At 53.1% G+C, this 21,370-nt stretch overlaps 4 protein-coding genes across 4 annotated transcripts; 2 read left to right on the top strand and 2 right to left on the bottom strand.

The window, feature by feature from the left end:
- Nucleotides 1-1,307: 1,307 nt before the first annotated feature.
- Nucleotides 1,308-3,044, top strand: CABS01_11701 (myo-inositol transporter; the record flags this gene model as incomplete). The annotated part of the gene is made up of 3 exons (XM_060545055.1): nucleotides 1,308-1,778; nucleotides 1,856-2,345; nucleotides 2,407-3,044. The coding sequence occupies 3 exons, from the start codon at nucleotides 1,308-1,310 to the stop codon at nucleotides 3,042-3,044; spliced, it is 1,599 nt and encodes a 532-aa protein (XP_060397470.1).
- A 1,758-nt stretch (nucleotides 3,045-4,802) lies between these two features.
- On the bottom strand, nucleotides 4,803-5,525 carry CABS01_11700 (methyltransferase; the record flags this gene model as incomplete). Its single annotated transcript, XM_060545054.1, has 1 exon — nucleotides 4,803-5,525. One exon carries the CDS (start codon nucleotides 5,523-5,525, stop codon nucleotides 4,803-4,805), a length of 723 nt encoding a protein of 240 aa, XP_060397469.1.
- Nucleotides 5,526-6,876: 1,351 nt separating this feature from the next.
- Nucleotides 6,877-9,355, bottom strand: CABS01_11699 (TAM domain methyltransferase; the record flags this gene model as incomplete). The annotated part of the gene is made up of 7 exons (XM_060545053.1): nucleotides 6,877-6,991; nucleotides 7,066-7,694; nucleotides 7,882-7,994; nucleotides 8,139-8,157; nucleotides 8,229-8,340; nucleotides 8,494-8,624; nucleotides 8,759-9,355. Coding segments are annotated over 7 exons (1,716 nt in total), but the record flags the coding sequence as incomplete, so codon positions are not given.
- A 2,179-nt stretch (nucleotides 9,356-11,534) lies between these two features.
- On the top strand, nucleotides 11,535-19,796 carry CABS01_11698 (beta-ketoacyl synthase domain-containing protein; the record flags this gene model as incomplete). The annotated part of the gene is made up of 7 exons (XM_060545052.1): nucleotides 11,535-11,708; nucleotides 11,778-11,922; nucleotides 11,994-12,262; nucleotides 12,416-13,208; nucleotides 13,277-13,753; nucleotides 13,823-18,882; nucleotides 18,945-19,796. The coding sequence occupies 7 exons, from the start codon at nucleotides 11,535-11,537 to the stop codon at nucleotides 19,794-19,796; spliced, it is 7,770 nt and encodes a 2,589-aa protein (XP_060397467.1).
- Nucleotides 19,797-21,370: the final 1,574 nt, after the last annotated feature.

The following is a 21,370-nucleotide window of genomic DNA, read 5'->3' as shown; positions in this document are numbered from 1 at the left end:
TTGTGGCTAGTTCAGAAGCTCGAATGTCGCGTGCTGAACGGAAGGTTCATCATGATGCATCTTCTACTATTGGTTTCGTCGTAATCAAGTAGTACATTTACCCAATCTACCCTACCTCTCCATCGCGTCCACACACTACTACAACTTGTCGGTTGGAGAACGTGAGTGTGTTACCATATCCCTCCGCAATGGTGTTCATAAATACGAAGCTGCTTGGGAAGGATGTGGTCCCAGATCACCCCTACAAAAATCTTAAATAAATCAATATCTATGGCGTGACGTTATAGAGGAAGCACCCTTACATGCCGATCTTACTGGTGTTCGCCGGAGATTTTGGCCTCTCGGAGGGGTGGTCCTCTATTCGCCTAGATGAGGACAGTACAGATATTCCAGTATAGACCTCAAAAGGGGCGAAACGGCGGAAATGTCCATCTTCAAGGGGATACTTCCGACATTACGTCAACCTTCGGGCTTTCATGGAGGCCTTTTCCGTCAAGATTATCATACTATGGAATGTTGCAGCGTATCCAGACTGTTTACTCATCCAAAAGAATGGTCAGCGGCCGCAAAACCGAAGCAATCAGGGCGGCGCAAGAGTTGACTCCCCTGTTAAAGGCAATAATTCCAGCCCGCGGCTCGGGTTCGTCACGGAAACGACTGCCTCATTGTCCAGAGAGAGTAAAAAGCGCGCGGCGCTAGACAGGCCTGACTCGACGAGCTGGGCGATGGACTGTCGCACAATTGGTGGGGGCGCTCGCAATAGCTCCATTTCCCCAGATGAATCCTAGTCTGCTACCCCGCGAATCCAGATTTCCCCCAAACTTCCCCGTGCTTCAGACCCGCTGGAGACCCAACAGATACGACAGACTAGAGTCAAGAAAGTGTTACTGACCTATAGAAACAATGAGCAATGTCAGACGGCTGGAATTTCCTTGGATGTTAGACATCGAGATGAGGGCTTGGACAGTGTTCGCCTCGTCAGATAAGGGCCAACCCCGCAACAGCTCTCCCCATGGGACGGTTTAAACCTGCCGGGAATCATCCCGTACGCTAGTACGACGTGTCTTGTCCTTGCTTTTGTCACTCTAGAACTTGAGTGTGAGCCTTCATCTGATACCTATCCCCAAGCGTGTGGTGAAGTTGCAAAGTCTATAAAGCTTGCCCATCCCACCGGTGTCGAGTTCGTAGACATGGGCAATATCTCAGAGACCCCCTCTCCAGTTGAGATCTTCATGTCCTGATAAGATCTTTAGTTGTAACTCCTTTCTTCTGATCAGAAATCCTCTAACCTACGGCCAACTTTCGCCATGGGATTGCCCGATGATTCCTCCAAGCAGGGCGTCCAGCACGTCGAGCAGAACAATGCAGTCAGCGACGCAGTCAAGGCCATAGAGAACCGTGACCTAGAGCGGATCGAGGAAACCAAGCCAGGTACCTTTGTCTGGCTCTGTGTTGCGGCAACCGCGATCGGAGGCATGCTCTTTGGCTACGATACTGGCGTCATCTCCGGAGTTCTTGTTGTTATCGGTCAAGACCTCGACAATAAAGACCTGACTCACTCAGAAAAGGAGTTGATCACGGCAGTCACCGCAGCCGGAGCCTTGATTGGCGCCGTCATTGCCGGTATTACTGCTGACAAGTACGGAAGAAAGCCTGCTATCTGGTTCGCCTCTATCCTCTTTACGATCGGTGCCCTGCTCCAGGCTACCTCTTTCACGATTGCGCAAATGACCGTTGGTCGACTTGTGATCGGCTTTGGTGTCGGCTCTGCATCCATGGTAAGCCTCCATATCTCTATGCTTTTCCGCAACAGACTTGACCGGGGTCCGTGTGCTAACAGAGGTTGTTTTCTCAGATCGTGCCATTATACATCGCAGAGATTTCCCCTGCCAGATTCAGAGGCCGAATGATCTCAATCGACATGATCTTCCTTGGTGCCGGATCTGTGCTTGCGTACGCTTTCGCCGCGGCCTTCAACACGACCGCACACGGCTGGAGATACATGGTTGGGATCGGCGGGGTTCCTTCAATCATACTCGGTATTCTCCTTTTCTGGTGTCCAGAGTCACCTCGTCAACTCATGTTCCACGGCAACCGAAACGACTGTATCCGGGTTCTGCGACAAATCTACCCCAACGGCAGTGAAGATGAAATCGCGGACAAAGTGATCTCCATTGAGCGCGGCGTCAACCAAGCCAAGGTCCTCAACGAAGAAATTTCCCTCCGAAAGTCTGTCACCAGCCTATTCAAGGTCCCAGCCAACCTGCGAGCAGTTACCTCAGCTTGTGGCCTTATGGCTGCCCAGCAGCTCTGCGGGTTTAATACACTTATGTATTACAGTTCCAGTACGGTGCCATGAATTCTTATACACTGTGCTGCGTGTGCCATGCTAATCAGAGTCTCAAGGTTTATTCCAGATCGTCGGCTTCTCGAACCCCGTTGCTGTTGGTACCGTTGTAGCAGGCACCAACTTCATCTTCACAGTATTGTCAATCTTCCTTATTGACAGAATCGGCCGGCGAAGAATCCTGCTCTGGACGATGTGGGGTATGCCTGTCTGCCTTGCCGTTGCCGCCATTGCGTTCCACTGGATCCCCTTGGACAACAACACTCTAGAGCTGACCACCAAGGAAGTTGGTTGGCCCGCAACCCTGGTCCTGGTTGCAATGATCATGTTCGTGGCCTTCTACGCTGCGGGTTTGGGCTGTGTCCCGTGGCAGGCGAACGAGTTTCTCCCTATGGAAGTCCGAGCTATGGGGACCATGATGATCAACATCTTCAACTGGGGTCCGAACATCATCGTCTCTTCGACGTTCTTGTCAATGATGCGAGGCATGACCCCATCAGGCACGTTTGGTTTATACGCTGGGCTATCTTTCTTGGGCTGGGTGTTTGTGATCTTCTGCTTCCCTGAAGCAGCGAACATGACGTTGGAGGAGATCAGGGTAGTTTTCGAGCACGGATTCGGCGTGAGATATGCCGAGGAATGGCGAAAGCAGAGGAAACTCGATGTCCAAGCCCGGAAGGAGGAGAACACCGTGTGAAAAATAGTCTATGACGTTTCCTGTGTTCATCAAGAAAAGGTATCAAGGCCTAGAAAATGGTTCAAAATTGTAGCCTGAAACTGTCGATTGTAGCGAGAATCTGAAAATGATAATAAAATTGACCTGGCCAAACGCAAATTTTCAACTTTAATGCAGGAAACCCTCCTTGACAGTGTGTTGTTAGTCACATCATGCTTCTTGCTCGAGTAAGATGAGTGTAACACTAGAGTGCTGCTACAAGCTCCCCCGAGTATTGACGTACCCTTCTCCGTAGAAGATGTCGTAGTACGCGCTCAGACGTCGATAGTTATGTTCCTCTGCAGCTCATTGCCAGTTGACGATAGTATCAGGCCAAAGCCAACGATGAAGCTATCATGGCGGCAGCTCTAATCTGGCTTCAACAGATCGTGATAGGCAAGAGATACTCTGCGATGGATACAATCTCACGGTCCCGACCAAGAAGGCGAGGATTTCTTGAATCACTTTGCTGAGATTGGGCTAACTTTGCAGTTACTTCATCTGAAATTGACACAAAGCAAAAGCATGGCCTAGTGCCCAAGCAGCATGATAATCATGAAACATGAAGTAAACAGGAAGTTACGAGAAGGCCACAGTAGCCACCGCTCAGTCAATCACAAACATCCGGCCAAACTGGTGTGCGGCAGTGGCCCAGTGGGTATATCGTGAGTGTGTTGGGGAATTAACACCCCCTAACAGAGTGGTGGAGATTTCCAGTCGGGAGTTTTCCTCTCGACGGTCTTCATTATCGATCAGGTTAAGCTGTTAGAAGCGCTCCTCGGCTCCAATTAGACAGATGCCGGACTGGACGAACAGAAGCTAATTTGCCTAGCACTCCAAGGGAAACTTGGCACTGAGTAGAAGAACAGGGTGCCTTTTCCAAGAAGTTCAAGTGTCGACCGACTGGGACAGCTGCAATGCGCAAGTATAGAAGGATATCTTCTGGATGACCCATTGGCAGGCGTAACTCCTGCTCTGAGCTCGAAAGACCTCATGCATGAACGACCTGCGTGCCTGAAGAAGGCTGGTAACAATTAGCAAATATGAAGTCGAACATTTGGTGGCTGAATACAACGCGAAACCAAAATCGATCTCAAGACTCACTCTATCATAGCTTTGTCAGCGCGAACTTGAAGGTCGGAGAGCACTGGCCCAGATGGTTCATGAATGTGAACAAAATGACTGAAAATTCAAGCTACGAGAACCATTTGCCGACGTTGGTATGGAGAGAGCGGGCTCTCGAATACTAGAATTGAAGGATCAGCTAAGTCGGATGGCAATACGCCGAATGTTGAACTTGATAATGTTGCGCCGAACACTTGCTGCTGGTGAAAAGTACTGAAAATGATGACCGTTGAATCCAGTGACTCTAAACGCCATACTTAGGCCGGCATTAATTTCGTGGCGGGAGGAATCGGGAATCAATTAGTTGATGGAGTAAGGTAGGGTTGACTGAATGCATCTGTATACCATGTTTCTGACCAGCATCATGGATAGAGCTCGATTTCATTACAAACATCACGCAGTTGTAATGATACGGGAGCTGAGGCAGTTCGCCTTTCCTCTCATCAAAGCAGCGACGCGGAGTTTGTGTTTGAGGGACATACTACTTCCGTAAAGTAGGCTAGAGAATTCGGACTCTTTGTATTCTTGCTGAGGCTGATTGTTTACGTCCAGTCATGCACCCGTCTCATTAACTCATAACTCATGCAGCTATAGGTATCATATCCGTTCCAAATCTTAAACATCAAGAAGCGCCTTCCTGGGCTTCTTTGCCCTGAACAGCATCACCTGTCCAACAATCCACGTCTCAACCTCCTCGAACTCTTGCTCCAACGCTTCTTGAATGTCCTCCTTCTTGTCGTCCCAGTTGTTGAACACACCCCACCATTTGTTGTACCACCGGAGATAGAACTTGGTAAACCACCCAGTCGACTCATTTGGGCCCAGCACCGTGCATCCGGTCAACACACCTTCCGGGCTCAACAACTCCTTGTACAAACCAAATGCACGAAGCTTGGCCTTGCCGCCAGGCATGCAATGGAACAGATTAAACATGGAAATGGAGTCAAACCGCTCGCCGAGAAGCTGCTTCGGCGGCGGCTCCGTGACATCAGCCTCAACGCACTGAACCTCGGTGTTCGTCGTAACTGAGAGCACGCGGGTCTTTGCCGCGTTCAAAGGCGGCGCGGTGAGATCCAGCAGCGTAATGCGCTGCTTGCTGGTGGCGCGGAACGGCCGCGCCAGGGCGGCTGCCGGGAACCAACCCGTAGCGACGCCAATGTCGAGGTGGTTGCGGGTGAAGTTTTCGCTGAAAAAGGGGAGAAGGAGTTTTTCCGTGCTGCAGCCCCAGACTTTTGACATATTGAAGCCTAGGACGTACTTGTCGTAGAAGATTGTGAGGAATGAGGGCGAGTAGACTGCGCCATAGGCCGCAGTGCGGTCTGCGCCGAGATCGGCCATAGTTGACGATGGCACTAATTAATCGTGGGATTGATTTAGAGAGGAAAGATTGGCAGCACGGGTGTGGGAATGAAGACGATTCGCTCGATTGCGCTTCGTTGGGTTGTCGTGACTCGCGAGTAAAGTCTGGTGGAAACAAAGTCCAAAGGGGCGGGAAAAGCCCTAGATCCTTCCGGGAATTGGGCAATTATCACCGTGTCGGTAACAACTCACCGATAGTATACCACCGAGCGCTTACCGTGGCTATTCAGTTTACTTGCGCTTGAATCCTATTCCGAGCTTCCCTCACTATCAAGCATGGGTTGCTCTATTGTTCAACTCTGCGTTAACAAGAGTACTTTGTGTCGGAATTGGCCAATGAGAACTTGCGGGACGGAGTCTGTTCCGTCCTGAATTCTGCAGCAACAACTAATGCATCCTTCGGTATCCGTACCCAGAACCAAGTGGTTCTGTCATATGCAAGGTGGTGGGTTAATTGCCGGCTTCCCTTCTGCTTCTGGCAAACGCTCAAAGTCTTCTACGTATGTCATGACTGTCTTGTTGGCGCTAGAGTAGTTGGCAAGGAGAACTATCATCTTCGTGCTCGTTAATGTTCATGTCGGATTACCTATCCATTGGCCCCGGTCTGCAAAGTAAGGGTTTAAATCCCTCAGATGACCCCCGTAAGAGCCGGTTGGACCATATCATATCAGCTCATACTTCCCCACGCAGGCGAATATGCATGTGACATGTAGGAATGCCGGCCTAGAATCAACTGGGCTTGAATGGTCTGTATGGCCTCAACTGGCACCACTGATCTGCGGGAGTGCTGGTGCCTCGAGAAGATAGGCTCATAGGACCCTTTTAGAACCCCCCCAACCCCCCCTCATAATCCTTCTTCCTGCGGTGCCTGCGCGCGTCGAGTCGCCTGACTGCGCCGCAATCCTGCATATCAAGCCCTGGAAATCCTGTGGCAGTCTATTGATCCTGGCATGCGGGCACTGCGGGGTGGCTGTGCCGATGAAAAACGCAGCGTCTTATCGCTTAAGCGAAGAGAAAACAAGTCCCGCGCAAAGCAGAAAATTGCCCGTCGGTGGGGAGTAAATCGCTTGCGTTCATCAACAAGATGCGGCATTTGCCTCAATTCGACAACCTACATGTTCGGAAACACGTACCTACATGCAAATTATGGGACTGTTCCTGCTGGAAACCAAGAATATGGAATGGCTGGAAACCTCAACTATATTGATAATGGAACCGGAAGATTCCTTTGATGATAAAATTGCTCGCTTGCCTTGCAAACGCTCAATGGTGGTATGATAATCCCAAACCCCTTGTAAAAACATCACCCATTTTTAGACGCCGTTTCCCACTACCCATGTGAACTGACATTGGACACCGACATTTGAGCTGCCGAGCGTGATGAGCTCGCCAACGATGCGGACGATGATGCACCGCTACGTGGCTTCCGACAGTATATCGTAAGCCTGATATCAGAATGTGATTGTCAGTTATGATCCAGGACCTCCTCCAACCTTGCCTGACTCCAGAGATAACTTACAGCGTCATGAACGAATGGTAATTCGTATCATCAATCTCCTTGCGGACCTTCTTAACCAATGCAAGAACCTGGGCCTCGGACCAGCCTAGACCAATAGTAAAAACAGGGACACTTAGCGGCTCGATGATGGCATTCCAGTTGCTGGACATCATGGTACCGAACCGCTGACACTTCTTACCCGGGTAGCACGCGTTCGTAGGAGCAGCGTGCTTTGTCAACTTCATCCTCTCAAACCCTGACTTCTCCAAGATGGGCTGATATTGTGAGACGTAGTGCATGGAGCGGCCCATATTCTGAAGACCCTGTTGGAGAAGCATGTTCCACTTGTGAAATGCTGTCCCCTCCAGTGAGTGATCTGGGGATACGAGGATCGCGATCCATTCGCTGAACTCGACCCAGCCCCCAGGGTTGAGGTGGCGATAGATGGAGTCAACGAACTTTTCCTTTTCCACGATATCGCCTAGCATACGGACATGGATGAAGTCGAACTGTCTGCCGATGTTCCAGTCGGTAGTTATATCCATGATCTTGAACTGACAGTTGGACACGTTATATGGAGGGCGCACTTTCTCAATATCGACGCCCATCACGGCACAGTTTGGGTTCTTCTTGGCTGTTGCGGCGGTCAACTGGCGTTAGCGTGAACTTCCCGGTGTTATAATACCCCGTAGGCATTAACAGGAGCGACTTGCCATATTCCTACATGAGGCTAGTTAGCGAGTCATTCCGTGATACCAGACTAGTTACATCATTTATGCGGGAAAAGGTGAGGGGAGGGGGCGTTGCGAAGTGACTGATGATGAGAAGGTAACGCACTAATGCCCATAGCCCTGGCCCCGTGCCTACGTCGAGGGCGGCCCTGGCCTTGACGACTGGGGCCAAGTGGAGTCTGTGGTCGAAGAGTTCGGCAATGATCTGGTGTTGGAGGACTGCAGATTCCTGGTTAGCGACAAGGCAGGTCTTGGTCTAGACGCTCCAGATCCTGCAGGAAGCGCAAGATGCATGTGTAGGTGAAGAGCTAGGTGGCCGTGAACTCCAGGACCGGTGGGCCACGGTGAAGGATGCTTGCTGACCATTTCTGTCTTGTTCTTCCTGGCGGATTGGTAAGACGGGTTAGCATCGGGGCAACCTGCATCAAAGGATGATAGTTGAGTAAAGCGTACCTTGGTGTTTGGCACGAAGCCGAAGCGCTTTCCGGTTTTGGCAAACTTATTGAAGATAGCCTGGAAGATGGACGACTTGCCCGTCTTGATCTTTGATTTGCTGGAACTGCTACTGCACGGATGGTTCGGATGGTCAGAATGTCGCAGGGAAAGAAAGTGTGGCCGATGAGATAGCGAGGGAAAGTGAGAATGAGGATAAACATGAAACACAATGAAGAAAAAAACAATGAAAGACATGATCGTCGGATGAGAATGAGAGACTCACTTTGTTACCGCCCGGAGACTCTGACCCGGCGTCGGGTCGCTGTCCGATCCGTCGTCTGAATCGGACCCTCCCGCCCAGACGGCCTCGTTCACTTCATCGGAGGTCGGGCTCGGGTGATCCTCGGGATACTCCTATTTGCGGCATAAGATTCAAGAGCTTTGGTTAAGTCTGCATTACCACCTGGATCTGTAGGCGCCGGCGACAACATGACAGTAGCCACGGTCCACGGAGGGGTCAATGTCTCATAGACCGAAGAAGTACGTACGTCTTGTTCGCCTGACTGCATCGACGGCCTCGTTGATGGCGGCGTGCGCGGCCTGCTGTCTGTGGAAAAGTTGCGGGTACGTTCGGACGACGAACTAGCGGTGAGCAGCGTCGATGTGGAGGCGGCCGAGATGCTGTTGGCGGCCGTTGGAGGACGGGTCGGCTGGTGCCGTCCCACGGGAGAGCCAGAACCGACTGAGCTCAAGCTGCTACCACCGCTTTTGCGAAGCCGCTGTTGGTTGTAGAACCTGTCCATCAACATGCGGTCCGCTCCGAGCGAGACCGTGGTGGGCAAGGGGGAAGGGTAGAAGGGAGCGGTGCGCGCTTCGGGACTGGAGGAGGGGGAATTCGGGAAACTGGGGGGGTCCAAGTTAAATGCCGGGCCAAAGACGCAATGCACAAACCAAGAGAGTTGCAGGTCAGCAAGGCTCGACGATAGGCGGGCTTTTACTCTGGTCTCCGTATAACGCAAGGGGGAAGAAAGAAGGTTACCAGTAGCAATGAGTGTAGGAAGAGAGTGATAGACAAGCAACCGGCAAGAAAGAGGGTGCGGCGGGATAGGATAGACAAGGTCGTCCCATGAACCAGAAGCGGTTCGTCTTGTTTTTTCATTTCTGGGGGAAACTGAATAAAAACGGGCTAGGGCAACAGTTTATTTTTTGGGCAAAGGTGCAAAGGTCCCCAACCCAAGGTGGCCATGCCATGCCATCATCTCCCGGACACTGCCGTGTTTGAACGGCCCCTGTCTTGTGTCGCTTCTCCCTTTCCATCCCTTGCCGCTAAAACAGAAAAACCTTGTACGGATGGTGAGCTGGTTTGGTAAGCCCTCGTACTGCGCGTAGCCGTGTCGCTGCTAAGTGCTAATATCTGCGGGGCTTTTGTCGGCGCTTTATCAGAATCAGTGGTAATGTGCCCGGATGGGCAGACAACTCTGGCTCTCTGGACTCTTCCCCGGGCCTGTCATAGTCCAAGGAAACGTTGCGGAAACCCTCGCGAAATCGCAACCCAGTCTATAGTCGTCATGTCACGCGACGCTGGCGACGTCGGCAGCGTTGGAAAAGAAACAACGGACATTTCTGGCATGGGCTCTTCTGTGCCAGTGATGAGAAAGGGGAAGCAAACATTGTATATCAAGGCGCATTTATCAATTCTGTCAGAAATCTCCTTATCAGAGCGCAAACTTCTTCCTCGCATTCACAGCCATCACACACTTTCCATGTTCCAACGCGGCCCAACGCCTTGGACCGGCAGCTAAAACCTGTCATCCTCCTAGTCATGACCTTGCATTTTCTTATGGAGCGGGAGCCGTGAGACCCAAGGGGGCCACTGGCTGGCAACCAGCACAACCCCTGTCGCCGAGCAGTCCAGGGTTCGGCAGCTGGGACGCCATCGTGTGGGATCGACTCTGACGCCTGAGCCTGCCTGCTTACACGGCACTGAGTCAAGGTCTCTGCCATGATACCGCCTTCCAGAATCCAGAAGCAATGATTCGCCCAAGCGCATCCTGGCAGACTATCGCAACGATCGTCATCGGATCTCCGGGATCCGGCTCCCGATCCAGGCAATCATTGCAGAAGTGCAGCGAGGTATTCGTCGAAAAGGGGGAAGAAGCAGCCAAGAGGAACAGCTCATCGTCTGCTCGAGCATGCACTGATGCAGTCTATGCTCGACTATTGGATTTGGGCAGTTGGCAACTTGGCTTCACGTGGTGCCGAAGAACTGCAACCGAAACAAAATGGGAAAACCAACAGCAATCTCCCGTGGCCCCCCACCCCTCTTACTTCGTAAGCACCTTAAACTGCAAAATGTGTGCGAGACCCTGTGCACCTCGAGTCTTGACTTGGTCATCATTGTCGCCGTACTTTCCAAGAGGGGTCAGACCGATCCCGAGTTGAGCGAGCTTGGGAGAAGCGAGAGAGAACGAGAGACAGGGGCGCATGCACACTGCGGGCCAACCACACAGGAAGCCCGGTCGAAATCAGCCCGAGGAATCTTGTGTAATTTGTGTTCCACCGGTCCCCTGTATCTGGGCCCGATGGATGTCTCGCCTGCACTAACACGTCTACTTGAACAGCTCCCGGGGTCTAAAGTACGGCATGCCAAGGTGGAGCGATAAATGAACTCTGTGGAACGCGGAACGCAAAGCTTCGTAGTTACCTAACGAACGGGTGTGCCTATCGGGAATCGCCATTGTCTTCCCAGCCTCGTGACCTTGTACGGGTACGAAAATCATCGACGTAGCCACCCTCTAGCCACCCTTCTCGACCGCATGTACCATAATGAACCACGTATTTGTTATATCTCCTCCCCTTCTATCCGGGACCCTTGTCTTATTCTTCATGCACCATGTTTTGTTGGAAGGAAGAGAAACTCCAGTCAAAGTGCGAAGCTTGTTGGAGCCATCTCCGTGCTTGGTGCATCGCAAGTTCGCCAACATGACGCGTGTGGCCTCTTCTTTCCGACCAGGGTTTGAGTGAATTTGCTTGTCGAGGTTGACGCCAGAAATATCTGATAGCTAGCTCCGGAGTAGTCCACATGGATGGTGGAAGAGGGGAAACCAAGTGGTGGATTCTTTCTAATAATGCTACTATCTCGCTGGAGCCCTGATCCAGGTTCTGGTCTTGTCCTAAGGATTTCGTTCCATGTCTCAATTCACTTCCCCGACTCCCACCATCCCTCAAACTCTCACCGTAGCTCACCGCACGGACCTGAGTAGATCAATAGTATCGAAACACTAGACGAAAAAGAGAGGCCCCAAGCCCTGTACGGTATACATCATGGGAGATCCCATCGCCATTGTTGGGCTCAGCGCGAGGCTTCCAGGGGACGGCGATACGCCAGAGCGGTTCTACGAGTCGTTACTCGCCGGGAGGTCAGCTCGCACGGAAGTCCCGCGGGAGAGATACAATGCAGAGGCATTTTGGCATCCGGATGCCGACAGGAGCGGCGCCGTGCGTGTTCCCGCTCCGCGTTATGCAAAGTTTATGCGACGAAAACTGACTTGCAGCGCTTTAATTTAGACACGAGTCCGTCATGGCCACTTTCTCAAGGGCAGCATATCAGCATTTGACGCGCCGTTTTTCTCTATCACACCCACAGAAGCACGAAGTATCGATCCGCAACAGCGAGGAATGTTGGAGAGTGTATACAAGGCTCTCGAAAATGGTACGAAGAGACATCCAAATTCTCGATTTTGCGATATTTGAAGTTGGCTTGAATACTGACTTTTCACGAAGCCGGAATACCTCTCGATACCGTTGCCGGAACCCAGACCGGCGTATACGTCGGCTGCTTCACGGCCGATTACAATGATCACATAGCGAAAGACTTGGATATTCCGAATAAATACTCAGCCCTGGGCACAGTAGCCAGTATGCTCAGCAACAGAGTCTCGTGGTTCTTCGACTTTCGGGGCCCGAGTGTAACAGTAGACACGGCCTGCTCAAGCAGTCTGGTGGCCGTGCACGAAGCATGCATGAGTCTCAAACTTCGTGAAGTCAACATGGTGAGGCTCTTTTTCTCATGCATGTAATTTCACCAAAGTCCCTTTCATCTCCAGGGGCGGTGACACTGAAGCCAACCAAACCACGCCCCTCCTCCTCTCCCCCGCCGTCTGCAAGCCGGGCTCTTGGCTAACCACCCCGTCATCATGTACTAGGCCGTCGTGGGCGGGTGCAACCTTATCCTGACTCCCGAGATGACACTAAAGCTAGACGCGGCGGGCGTTCTGGGTCCGGACGGCAAGTCATACAGCTTTGACCACCGGGCCAACGGATACTCCCGCGGCGAAGGGTTCGGGGCCCTGGTCTTAAAGCGGGTTTCGGATGCCATTCGGGACGGGGACGTCATCCGCGCCGTCATCCGGAACTCTTCCACGAACCAGGACGGCCGATCACCCGGCATCACGCAGCCGACGAAAAGGGGCCAGGTCGCGCTCATCAAGCACGTCTACGAGCGGGCCAACTTGGACCCTTCGCTCACGCGGTTCGCTGAGGCCCATGGCACGGGTACTCCCGTGGGCGATCCCATAGAGGCGAGCGCCCTTGCTGAGATCTTTGCGCCTCATCGGTCTGCGGACGAGCCGCTGTACGTGGGTGCGCTGAAGAGCAATGTTGGACACTTGGAGGGCGCTGCGGGCGTAGCGGCCGTGATCAAGGGTGTCTTGACGCTAGAGAGCGGCGTTATTCCCGGGAACATTTGGTTCGAGAAGCGCAACCCAAAGATCCAGGACGCGTGGAACTTGAGGTTTCCCACAAAACCAACGGCGTGGCCGCAGCGTGGCCTGCGCCGCATGTCCGTGAACTCGTTTGGTGTTGGTGGCAGTAATGCCCACGTAGTGATGGATGATGCGCTCCATTTCCTCAAGAGCTTCCGTCTGGTCGGGAACCATCGCACGGAGACGATCCCCAAGATTCCCAGACAACTAGACGCACCTTTAGTGAATGGGACGGGTAAGTTTTTATTATCATTACGCCAGGCTCGATGGGCACACGCTGACGTTTCTGTCACAACGACACAGGTCGCGTTAATGGATTCCACCGCCCATCGGATAGCGGGATCCATTTAGACGATTTTGACACTGAAGACGCCCCACGTCTCTTTGTCTTGTCGGCAAACGACCAGGATGCCGTTTCTCGGTTACGAGACGGATACAGGGACTATCTTGCAACGAAAGCGGCCCAGATCGTCGGAGAATCCGCTCAGCTGCGGTTTTTGAGGGACCTAAGCTACACACTGGCCTGTAGGCGGACCCGTCATTCCTGGAGGACGTTTAGTATCGCCAGCTCGCCGGCACAGTTAGAAAAGTCTCTCGAGGGGAATGCGGCTACTCCCATACGAGCAAAGACCAACCCGCGGCTTGCGTTTGTCTTTACTGGCCAGGGAGCGCAATGGGCGACGATGGGCATGGACCTGTTGGCGTACCGCGCCTTTCAAGAGAGTCTGTTGGCGGCTGATCGGTATCTAAATGATCTCGGTTGTAATTGGTCGTTAACGTGTAAGTCTTGTCATCCAACATTTTGGACCAGTGGTGTGAGACCTCGTACTGATTATTGTCGAAAACTAGTCGAATTATCAAAGTCAAAGACTTCCTCTCGAATTAACGATCCCGAATTCTGCCAACCCATATGCACTGCTCTGCAGGTTGCCATGGTTGACCTTCTCTCCACTTGGGACGTCTACCCGCATGCCATCACGGGACATTCATCCGGTGAAGTCGCCGCAGCCTACGCCGCTGGCGCAATCTCACGACAAGCAGCCTGGAAAATCGCCTACTTCCGCGGTAAGCTGAGCGCCAAGCTCGCGCGCTCAGCTTCTCGGCCGAGTACGGGCATGGCCGCCGTCGGTCTGAGCAAAGCCGCCACGCAAGACGCCATCGATCGCGTGAACCAGCAACTTGGTGGCGAGGGTACCCTAGAAATTGCTTGCATGAACAGCGTGGATAGTCATACCGTCAGTGGTGATGCTGAAAAGATCGACGCCCTGGTCCAGCTGCTCAGCGCCGAAAAGGTGTTCGCGAGGAAGCTCAACGTCGAGATTGCGTACCATTCGCAGTACATGAAGGCCATGGCTGATGAGTACCTGGAGGCCATGGGAGATCTTCAACAGGGTGCTTTGAGAAGCTCTGTGAAGCCTCGGTTCTACTCTTCGACGATGGGAGTGCCAATACTCCCCTCGCAACTTCGACGACCTGAGTACTGGGTCAAGAACTTGGTATCGCCAGTCCGGTTTACCGAGTCGGTCACAGAGATGCTCAAGGGTTCTGAAGTACCCAAGATCAACGGACATGTTGACGGACATGTCAATGGTCTCGTCAACGGATTTGTCAATGGCCACGTGAATGGTACTGTGAACAGTGACTGTGAAGAGGAATTCCCCTTCGAACCCATCACCGACTTCTTGGAAATTGGCCCTCACAGCGCTCTCAAGGGACCGCTCTTCAGCACAGTCAAACAGGTCCACGGCAACGCCAAGGTTGACTATCACTCCCTTCTTATCCGACAGAAGCCGGGCGTCGAGACTGCACTGGAATCCGTCGGAAATCTCTTCTGCCACGGCTACAATGTCAACCTGGCGCAGGTCAACGACGCAGACGAGCCTCATGGGCCAAAGCCACTCATGCTCACCAATCTACCCTCTTACCCTTTTGACCACTCGAAAGAGTACTGGGTACAGAGCACGTTGAGCGACGACCACCGCAAGAGACCTGTGGGCCGGCACGAGCTACTTGGAGCTCCAATGGCGGGTTTCAACGAGAATAATGCGGTGTGGCGCAATTACATCCGACTTTCGGAGAATCCTTGGATCGAAGATCACAAGGTTTCTGGAGATGTCTTATATCCTGCGGCCGGTATGCTTGTCATGGCTATCGAGGCGAGCCGGCAGATTGCCGATAAGAGCAAGGTCTTGAAGGGGTTCAGACTGAGAGATGTGTCATTCAAGCGGGCCCTGCGAGTGCCCGATGATGCCAATGGTGTCGAATCTCAGTTTTACCTCCGTCAGCACCGGGAGAATAGCCACTCCGTTGTTTCGACATGGCGAGAATTCCAGCTCTGGACCATGCAAGATGGCGCGTGGAGGGAGCACTGCCATGGTTTCGTGCAGACTGAATACGAGTCGGGTGATCGACTCGCACTCAGGGAACCTGAAGAGAGCATTCATGATGGCTGCGCGACGGAGATTTCTGTCGACAAGTTGTATCGCAGCTTCGCGGATTCTGGGTTGAACTTTGGCCCAACCTTCCAGACTCTGAGCGACGTCCGTCTTGGACAAGACCTTAGCATGGTAGCAACGCTCCATTCTCCAGTGGACAAGATCGAGAAGTCGATGCCACACCAGTATGTCCAGCCGCACTTGGTGCACCCAGCTACTCTCGATGGCGTCGTACATGCCAATCTCGTCGCTCTGGTCTTCAGCTCCAAATACGCCAGGGCGACTAGAGTGCCTACGTACCTGGCTGATGGCTGGATTTCGGCGCGATCGAGCCTGTCTCATAACTCCTACAGTGTGTCTGCTGACACTCGAGTCAAAGGGCGCAGCGAGGTGGTCTCGGACGTGAGGGCTACACATCTGGAACAAGGTGACGAGATGGTACAAATGTCTGGCCTTGTCTTCAAGACTATCTCGAATGGGCCGTCCAAGGACAACTCTCAGGCGATGGTTCATCCGGCTTTCAACGTATCCTGGAAGCCTGATCCGAATTTTCTAACGAAGCAGCAGGCTTCAAAACTTTTCCAGCTGCCTCTAACGCAGGAGGATGACCCATCTACCTGGATGCTGGACTGCGAGGCGCTGTGCCTTGCTTACATGCGCCGTTGCGTAGAATCTCTTACCCAAGAGTCCATCGGCAAGATGACCTGGTACCACCAGCGATATGTCAAGTGGTTCCAACACGTCGCCCGTCAGCACTCGGACGGTCCCGCAAGTGAGAGTATTGAACAACTTGAAGCCAAAGTCTTGAATGGCAACGCATCGGAAGGTAAGCTTATCATCGCCGTCGGCCAAGCCCTCTCGAGTATCCTCACCGGAGACCGCGATCCCTTGGACGTCATCTTCAAAGATAAGCTGGCAGAGGATGTCTACAGCAACGGTCTCGGCTCCAAGAGATGCTACGCTCAGCTTTGTAGCTACCTCGACATCATGGCGCACAAGAACCCTAACATGGAAATCCTCGAGATTGGCGCCGGCACAGGTGGCGCCACGCGTCCTGCCATGGCGACGTTGACACGAGACAGCGGACGTCGGTACGGGCACTACGATTTCACCGACATCTCGCCGTCGTTCTTCGAACAAGCCAAGGAAAACTTCAAGGATGAGGTCGGACGAATGGGATTCCGCGTGCTCAATGTCGAGAATGACCCCCTGAGCCAGGGTTTCGAGGCCGACAAGTATGATCTCATTATTGCGGCGAACGTCTTGCACGCTACGAAGAAGATTGACGAGACCCTCGTCAATGCTAGGAAGTTGCTCAAATCTGGCGGAAAGCTTCTCCTCTTTGAGATCACAAACACTGAGATCCTGCTGGGAAGCTTCTGCTTCGGCACGCTGCACGGGTGGTGGCTTTCAGAGGACAAGGACCGTGTCTGGGGTCCGTTGATGTCTCCCAATTCATGGGATACCCATCTTCGAGCTTCTGGTTTCAGTGGGCTTGATGCTGTCTTTGACGATTTCGCTTCATCCCCGCATCAGATGAGCTCGATCCTGGTGTCCAGTAACCCTTCAACGGAAATAGTGGCATGCTCTCCTTCATCGTACTACATTCTGACCAGCGAGTCGCCCACTCAGAACGAGCTGGCAGCGAAGGTGGTGCAGTCAATCGGTCAAGGAGGTGGTTGCGAAATCGCAACTATCACGTCCTTGGCTGACAAGAGCCTGGCTAGCGCGACGTGTGTGGTACTCTCCGAACTGGACCATGCTGCTTTGAAGGATATGGACGAGGAGACCTTTAACAGCTTCAAGCGCGTACTGATCAAGAGCAAGAATATCCTTTGGGTGACTCGTGGCGGTACGTCCACTGCGCCCGACCCGGATTCCGAGTTGGTAACCGGCCTGGCTAGAGTGGTTCGCTCAGAGAGGCCAGATGTCAACTTCCTCACTCTCTCTTTCGAACAGAATGCCGATGAAGAGCTCATTGCCGCCAGGTGCGTCCAGGTTCTTGCGGCAGCACAAGATAGCGTCGAGAACTCATTCAGGGTGATTGGCGACGTGGTTCATGTATCTCGCCTCGTTCAGGCAGATTACATGACCGATCACATTCAAAACCAGACTGGCGTCGTGAGCATTGAGAACAAGCTTTTGAAAGACGAAGCCTCTCGTTCACTGCACCTTCAGGTCGGAGACGTTGGCCAACTTGACTCACTTCGCTTCGAGGAAGACGCTCTGACCGAGACACCACTTGGAGACCACGATGTCGAGTTCAAGGTCATGGCTTGTGGAGTGAGCACCAGTGACGTCTCCTCAGTTCTCGGCAAGGCAGAAGACTCACCTCTAGGTCTAGAGGCTTCTGGCATAGTCACAAAGTCTGGGCCTGCCTCAAGGTTCCAGGTTGGGGACAAGGTCTTTGGACTCGCGGTGTCGGGCACCATGAAGACCCATGTTCGATCTACGGACGGCTTGCTCGCGAAGCTGCCTGATGGAGTGTCGTTCGCTGATGGCGCGGTCTTGCCCGTCGACTACACAACGGCCTACGCTGTCCTCTGCGAGTTCGGCTCCATCCGTGAGGGCAACTCTGTCATGGTACACGGCGCATGTTCCAGTATCGGAAAGGCATTCGTGCAGGTCGCTCAGCTTCAAAAAGCTGAGGTGTACACAACCGTGAGGAATCAGTCAGAGCGAGCTGAACTGGTCAAGGTATGCGGTATCCCGGAAGATCACGTCTTTAGCAGCCGTGACTTGTCAATGCGGTCTGCACAGCAGAAGCTGGCCAAGGGGCGTGGCATTAATGTTCTTATTACGGTGGTCGATGACCTTAACGACGGCGTCATCGACTGCATCGCACCATTCGGACGCATTGTTTACATCGGCTCAGTTGACGGAATCTCTAACACACGTGTCCCGCGAGGCCGCAACATCCGTCTCGAGTCCTTCGATCTTACATCTTGCCTCGCATTCGACCTGACCCGCACCGAGACCATGTTCCAGCACATGGTCGACATTGTCTTTGCCAACTGGAAGAATATCAGCCGCCCCTCGCCAACCGCGATCTATAGCTTCTCCCAGGTCGGCGATGCGTTTCGTCGGACGCAGTCTGAAGATCAAGATACCGTCAAGATCGTTCTCGAACCACGCGACGACGACATGATACCCGTCGTGCCGAGCCGGAAGTCCCTTAGCAGCTTCGATCCCCAGGCGTCGTACGTGATTGTTGGAGGTCTAGGTGGACTTGGGAGGTCCGTCGCGCGATGGATGGCCTGTCGAGGGGCCAAGAACCTCATCCTCCTTTCGAGACGTGGCGCAGTGGAGAAAGCTGCGATTGAGCTGCTTTCTGAGCTCGAGGCTGTGTGTGATAATGTGGTCACTCCGGCCTGCGATGTGACGGATGCCGGTGCTCTACAAACTGTTCTGGCTGAGCTTGCTACTACCCTTCCTCCCATCAAGGGATGCATCCAAGGTTCCATGGTGCTCCAAGTAAGTTGAATAACTGATGTTCTGTTCTGCTCGGGGGGTCGTCGATACTAATCTGCCTAAAGGACAATCTTCTCGAGAACATGTCGCTCGACAATTGGAAGGCAGCCGTACAGCCCAAGGTGCAGGCATCCTGGAACCTGTACAACGCCCTCGGCGGCAAGATGGACTTCTTCGTCTTCCTCTCGTCGACTGTGGGAGTGACAGGAAGCCCCGAGCAGGCCAACTACGCCGCAGGAGGAACATTCCAAGACGTTTTTGCGCATCATCTCGTCTTTAAGGGCGTCAACGCCGTTTCGATAGACCTTCCGATCATCCGTGGCGTTGGTTATGTGGCAGAGAAGCCAGAACTCTGGGACTACCTCTCATCTGCAGGATGGACTCACATCACCGCGGACGAGCTCTATGCCGTGCTAGATTATCATTGCCGCCCGGCCAGTGCTGTTACATCCCAGGAAACGACGAGGGCGCAAGTTATCCCTCGCCTCTGGCTGCCGCAAGAGACAGCTGCGGAGGGGTACCAGACGCAGACGTGGGGAGAAGATCCTCTGTTTAGCCACCTGCGGCTCACAGAGACGGGCGATGCAGAGAGAGGAGACGACGCGAACAAGGGCATCAACCACAAAGCACACCTGCAATGCGCGTCTTCACTGGAAGAAGCCGAGAAGATTGTGCTCGACGCTCTCCTTCTCAAGATTGCGCGGATGCTCAGCATCGACGCGCTCAATCTCGAGACATCCAAACCGCTTCACGCGTACGGCATCGACTCGCTGACGGCGGTTGAGCTCCGATCATGGCTGATGAAGGAGCTTGGGGCCGAGGTATCTGTCTTTGACATTACGAATAACTCGAGCATCGCGCAATTGGCGGTGCTCGCTACGAAGAAGAGCAGTCTCAGGCAGCGATTTGCTGATTAGTAACCGAGACCGAGTTGCTTTGGCGGCCTCAAGTTTTTGTGTTTTCTCTAGGCGATTTCTTCGGCGCGGGTGGCTTTTTTGCTGGAGTTCGGATACTAGGGGGTCCTCTGCTGTGCTCTGCTTCTCTGGTTGATTTCTTCCTCATTTTTCGATCCCCTGCTTTTGTTTCGCGTCTTTTCTGCCTGTTATGATTGATGAGACATGATTAAGTTTGCATTGTACTCAATGTCACGGCCTCTGGGGAGTACAACTGTTGTTCTGGTTGGCATCTTGATTATCATCTCGAATAGGCTAAATAACGCAATTGACTTTGACGTTTGCTCGGTTTCCAGGGGCCAGGCCCGTAGCAAAAAATGTGTAAAAAGTGCATGTTCTGTGTTGGTACCGACCAGAAGTGCAGCTAGCCACCACCTTGGACAGCAGATTGATGCTGAAAACCTGCAAGGTGCATCAACAAGCGGCAAGCCCGGTGCCAGACTCGCCGAACATTCCGGGTCAGCTGGGAGATGCGTTGCGGTGTTTTCCGATCTCAAGGCCCGGGGTTTCGTCCATGGAGATGGCCCCGAGCTGGCTAGAGCTGGCAGGTCACAAGCGGGCGAAGGAAACGGAAACTTCCTCAGCACTGAACGGAGTCTCGGTGAATTGGTCTGTGAAGACGGGAGACGGACCGCCGATGTGCCCGATCTGCGGCATGGGGTTACCTACAATAGCCCAGCTGGACTGCCGAGGTTTTGTCGCCCGAGCACTCCGTTCAGGCCTGGGTCCCGAGCAACAATCCGGTTGTTGCGTCTTCGGAAGACTCTGGAAGCCTGGAAGAGGTCATTTGAGTCTCGAGTTACCACGGTTGCCAAGGCATACGACAGGCTTTGTGACTGAAAGACGGAGACAAAGATGTCCAGTGAATGGAGACCCTGGATGGGGGGGATAATGGCAATTCCCTTGGACCCCAGAAAGAACATTGAACGGAACCGGGATCTCTGAAACTCGAATGGCAATTGTTCCATTCTGCCTCGCCCCCAATGGAACCAGATGAATGCGCGTAACAGGCCACCAGGCCAGCCACTATACGCGCGACTACAGTACCACCAAGGGGCCTAAACGGGCAGCCAGAGATGCCCAGAGCTGCCAGATAAGAGAAAAAATGTGACAGAAAGGCGAGACCGAGAGGACCACCACGGCACGAGAAAAACAGAGTTCCACAGAAAAAGGGCGAGCCAAGGGGGCTAACTGCAAACGGCGTAAACCTAAAGTCCCATTCGTAAATCTGCATGGTAACCTCATTTCCATTCGACGCTAATCTGCAAAAGAACAGCCCCTCTATGACGTTTTAGGGATAAACAACGCCGATGAAAGCAGCGGGCAATGGGGGATTTCTGCCGTTCTGGTGGCACTGAGTGGGTGGGAAGTCTCGGAGAGCGGGAATGACACACGTGATTGTTCCCCGAGTCAGCGGCAGTGCGGCAAGAGATGGAATTTGCTAGTTCATCTCAAGCCTTCAGAGCTCGTACAAACTCATATATGCTTACATGGGCTCGTTCCTCATCTCATCGGACGTCGCATTAGAAGGTCTGGAC

The sequence above is a fragment of the Colletotrichum abscissum genome, assembly GCF_030869225.1.
Source record: "Colletotrichum abscissum strain IMI 504890 chromosome Unknown Scaffold_32.1, whole genome shotgun sequence".
Lineage (NCBI taxonomy): Eukaryota > Fungi > Ascomycota > Sordariomycetes > Glomerellales > Glomerellaceae > Colletotrichum > Colletotrichum abscissum.
Note: the sequence above shows the minus strand (reverse complement) of the source record. Positions and strands in the feature narration are given on the sequence as shown.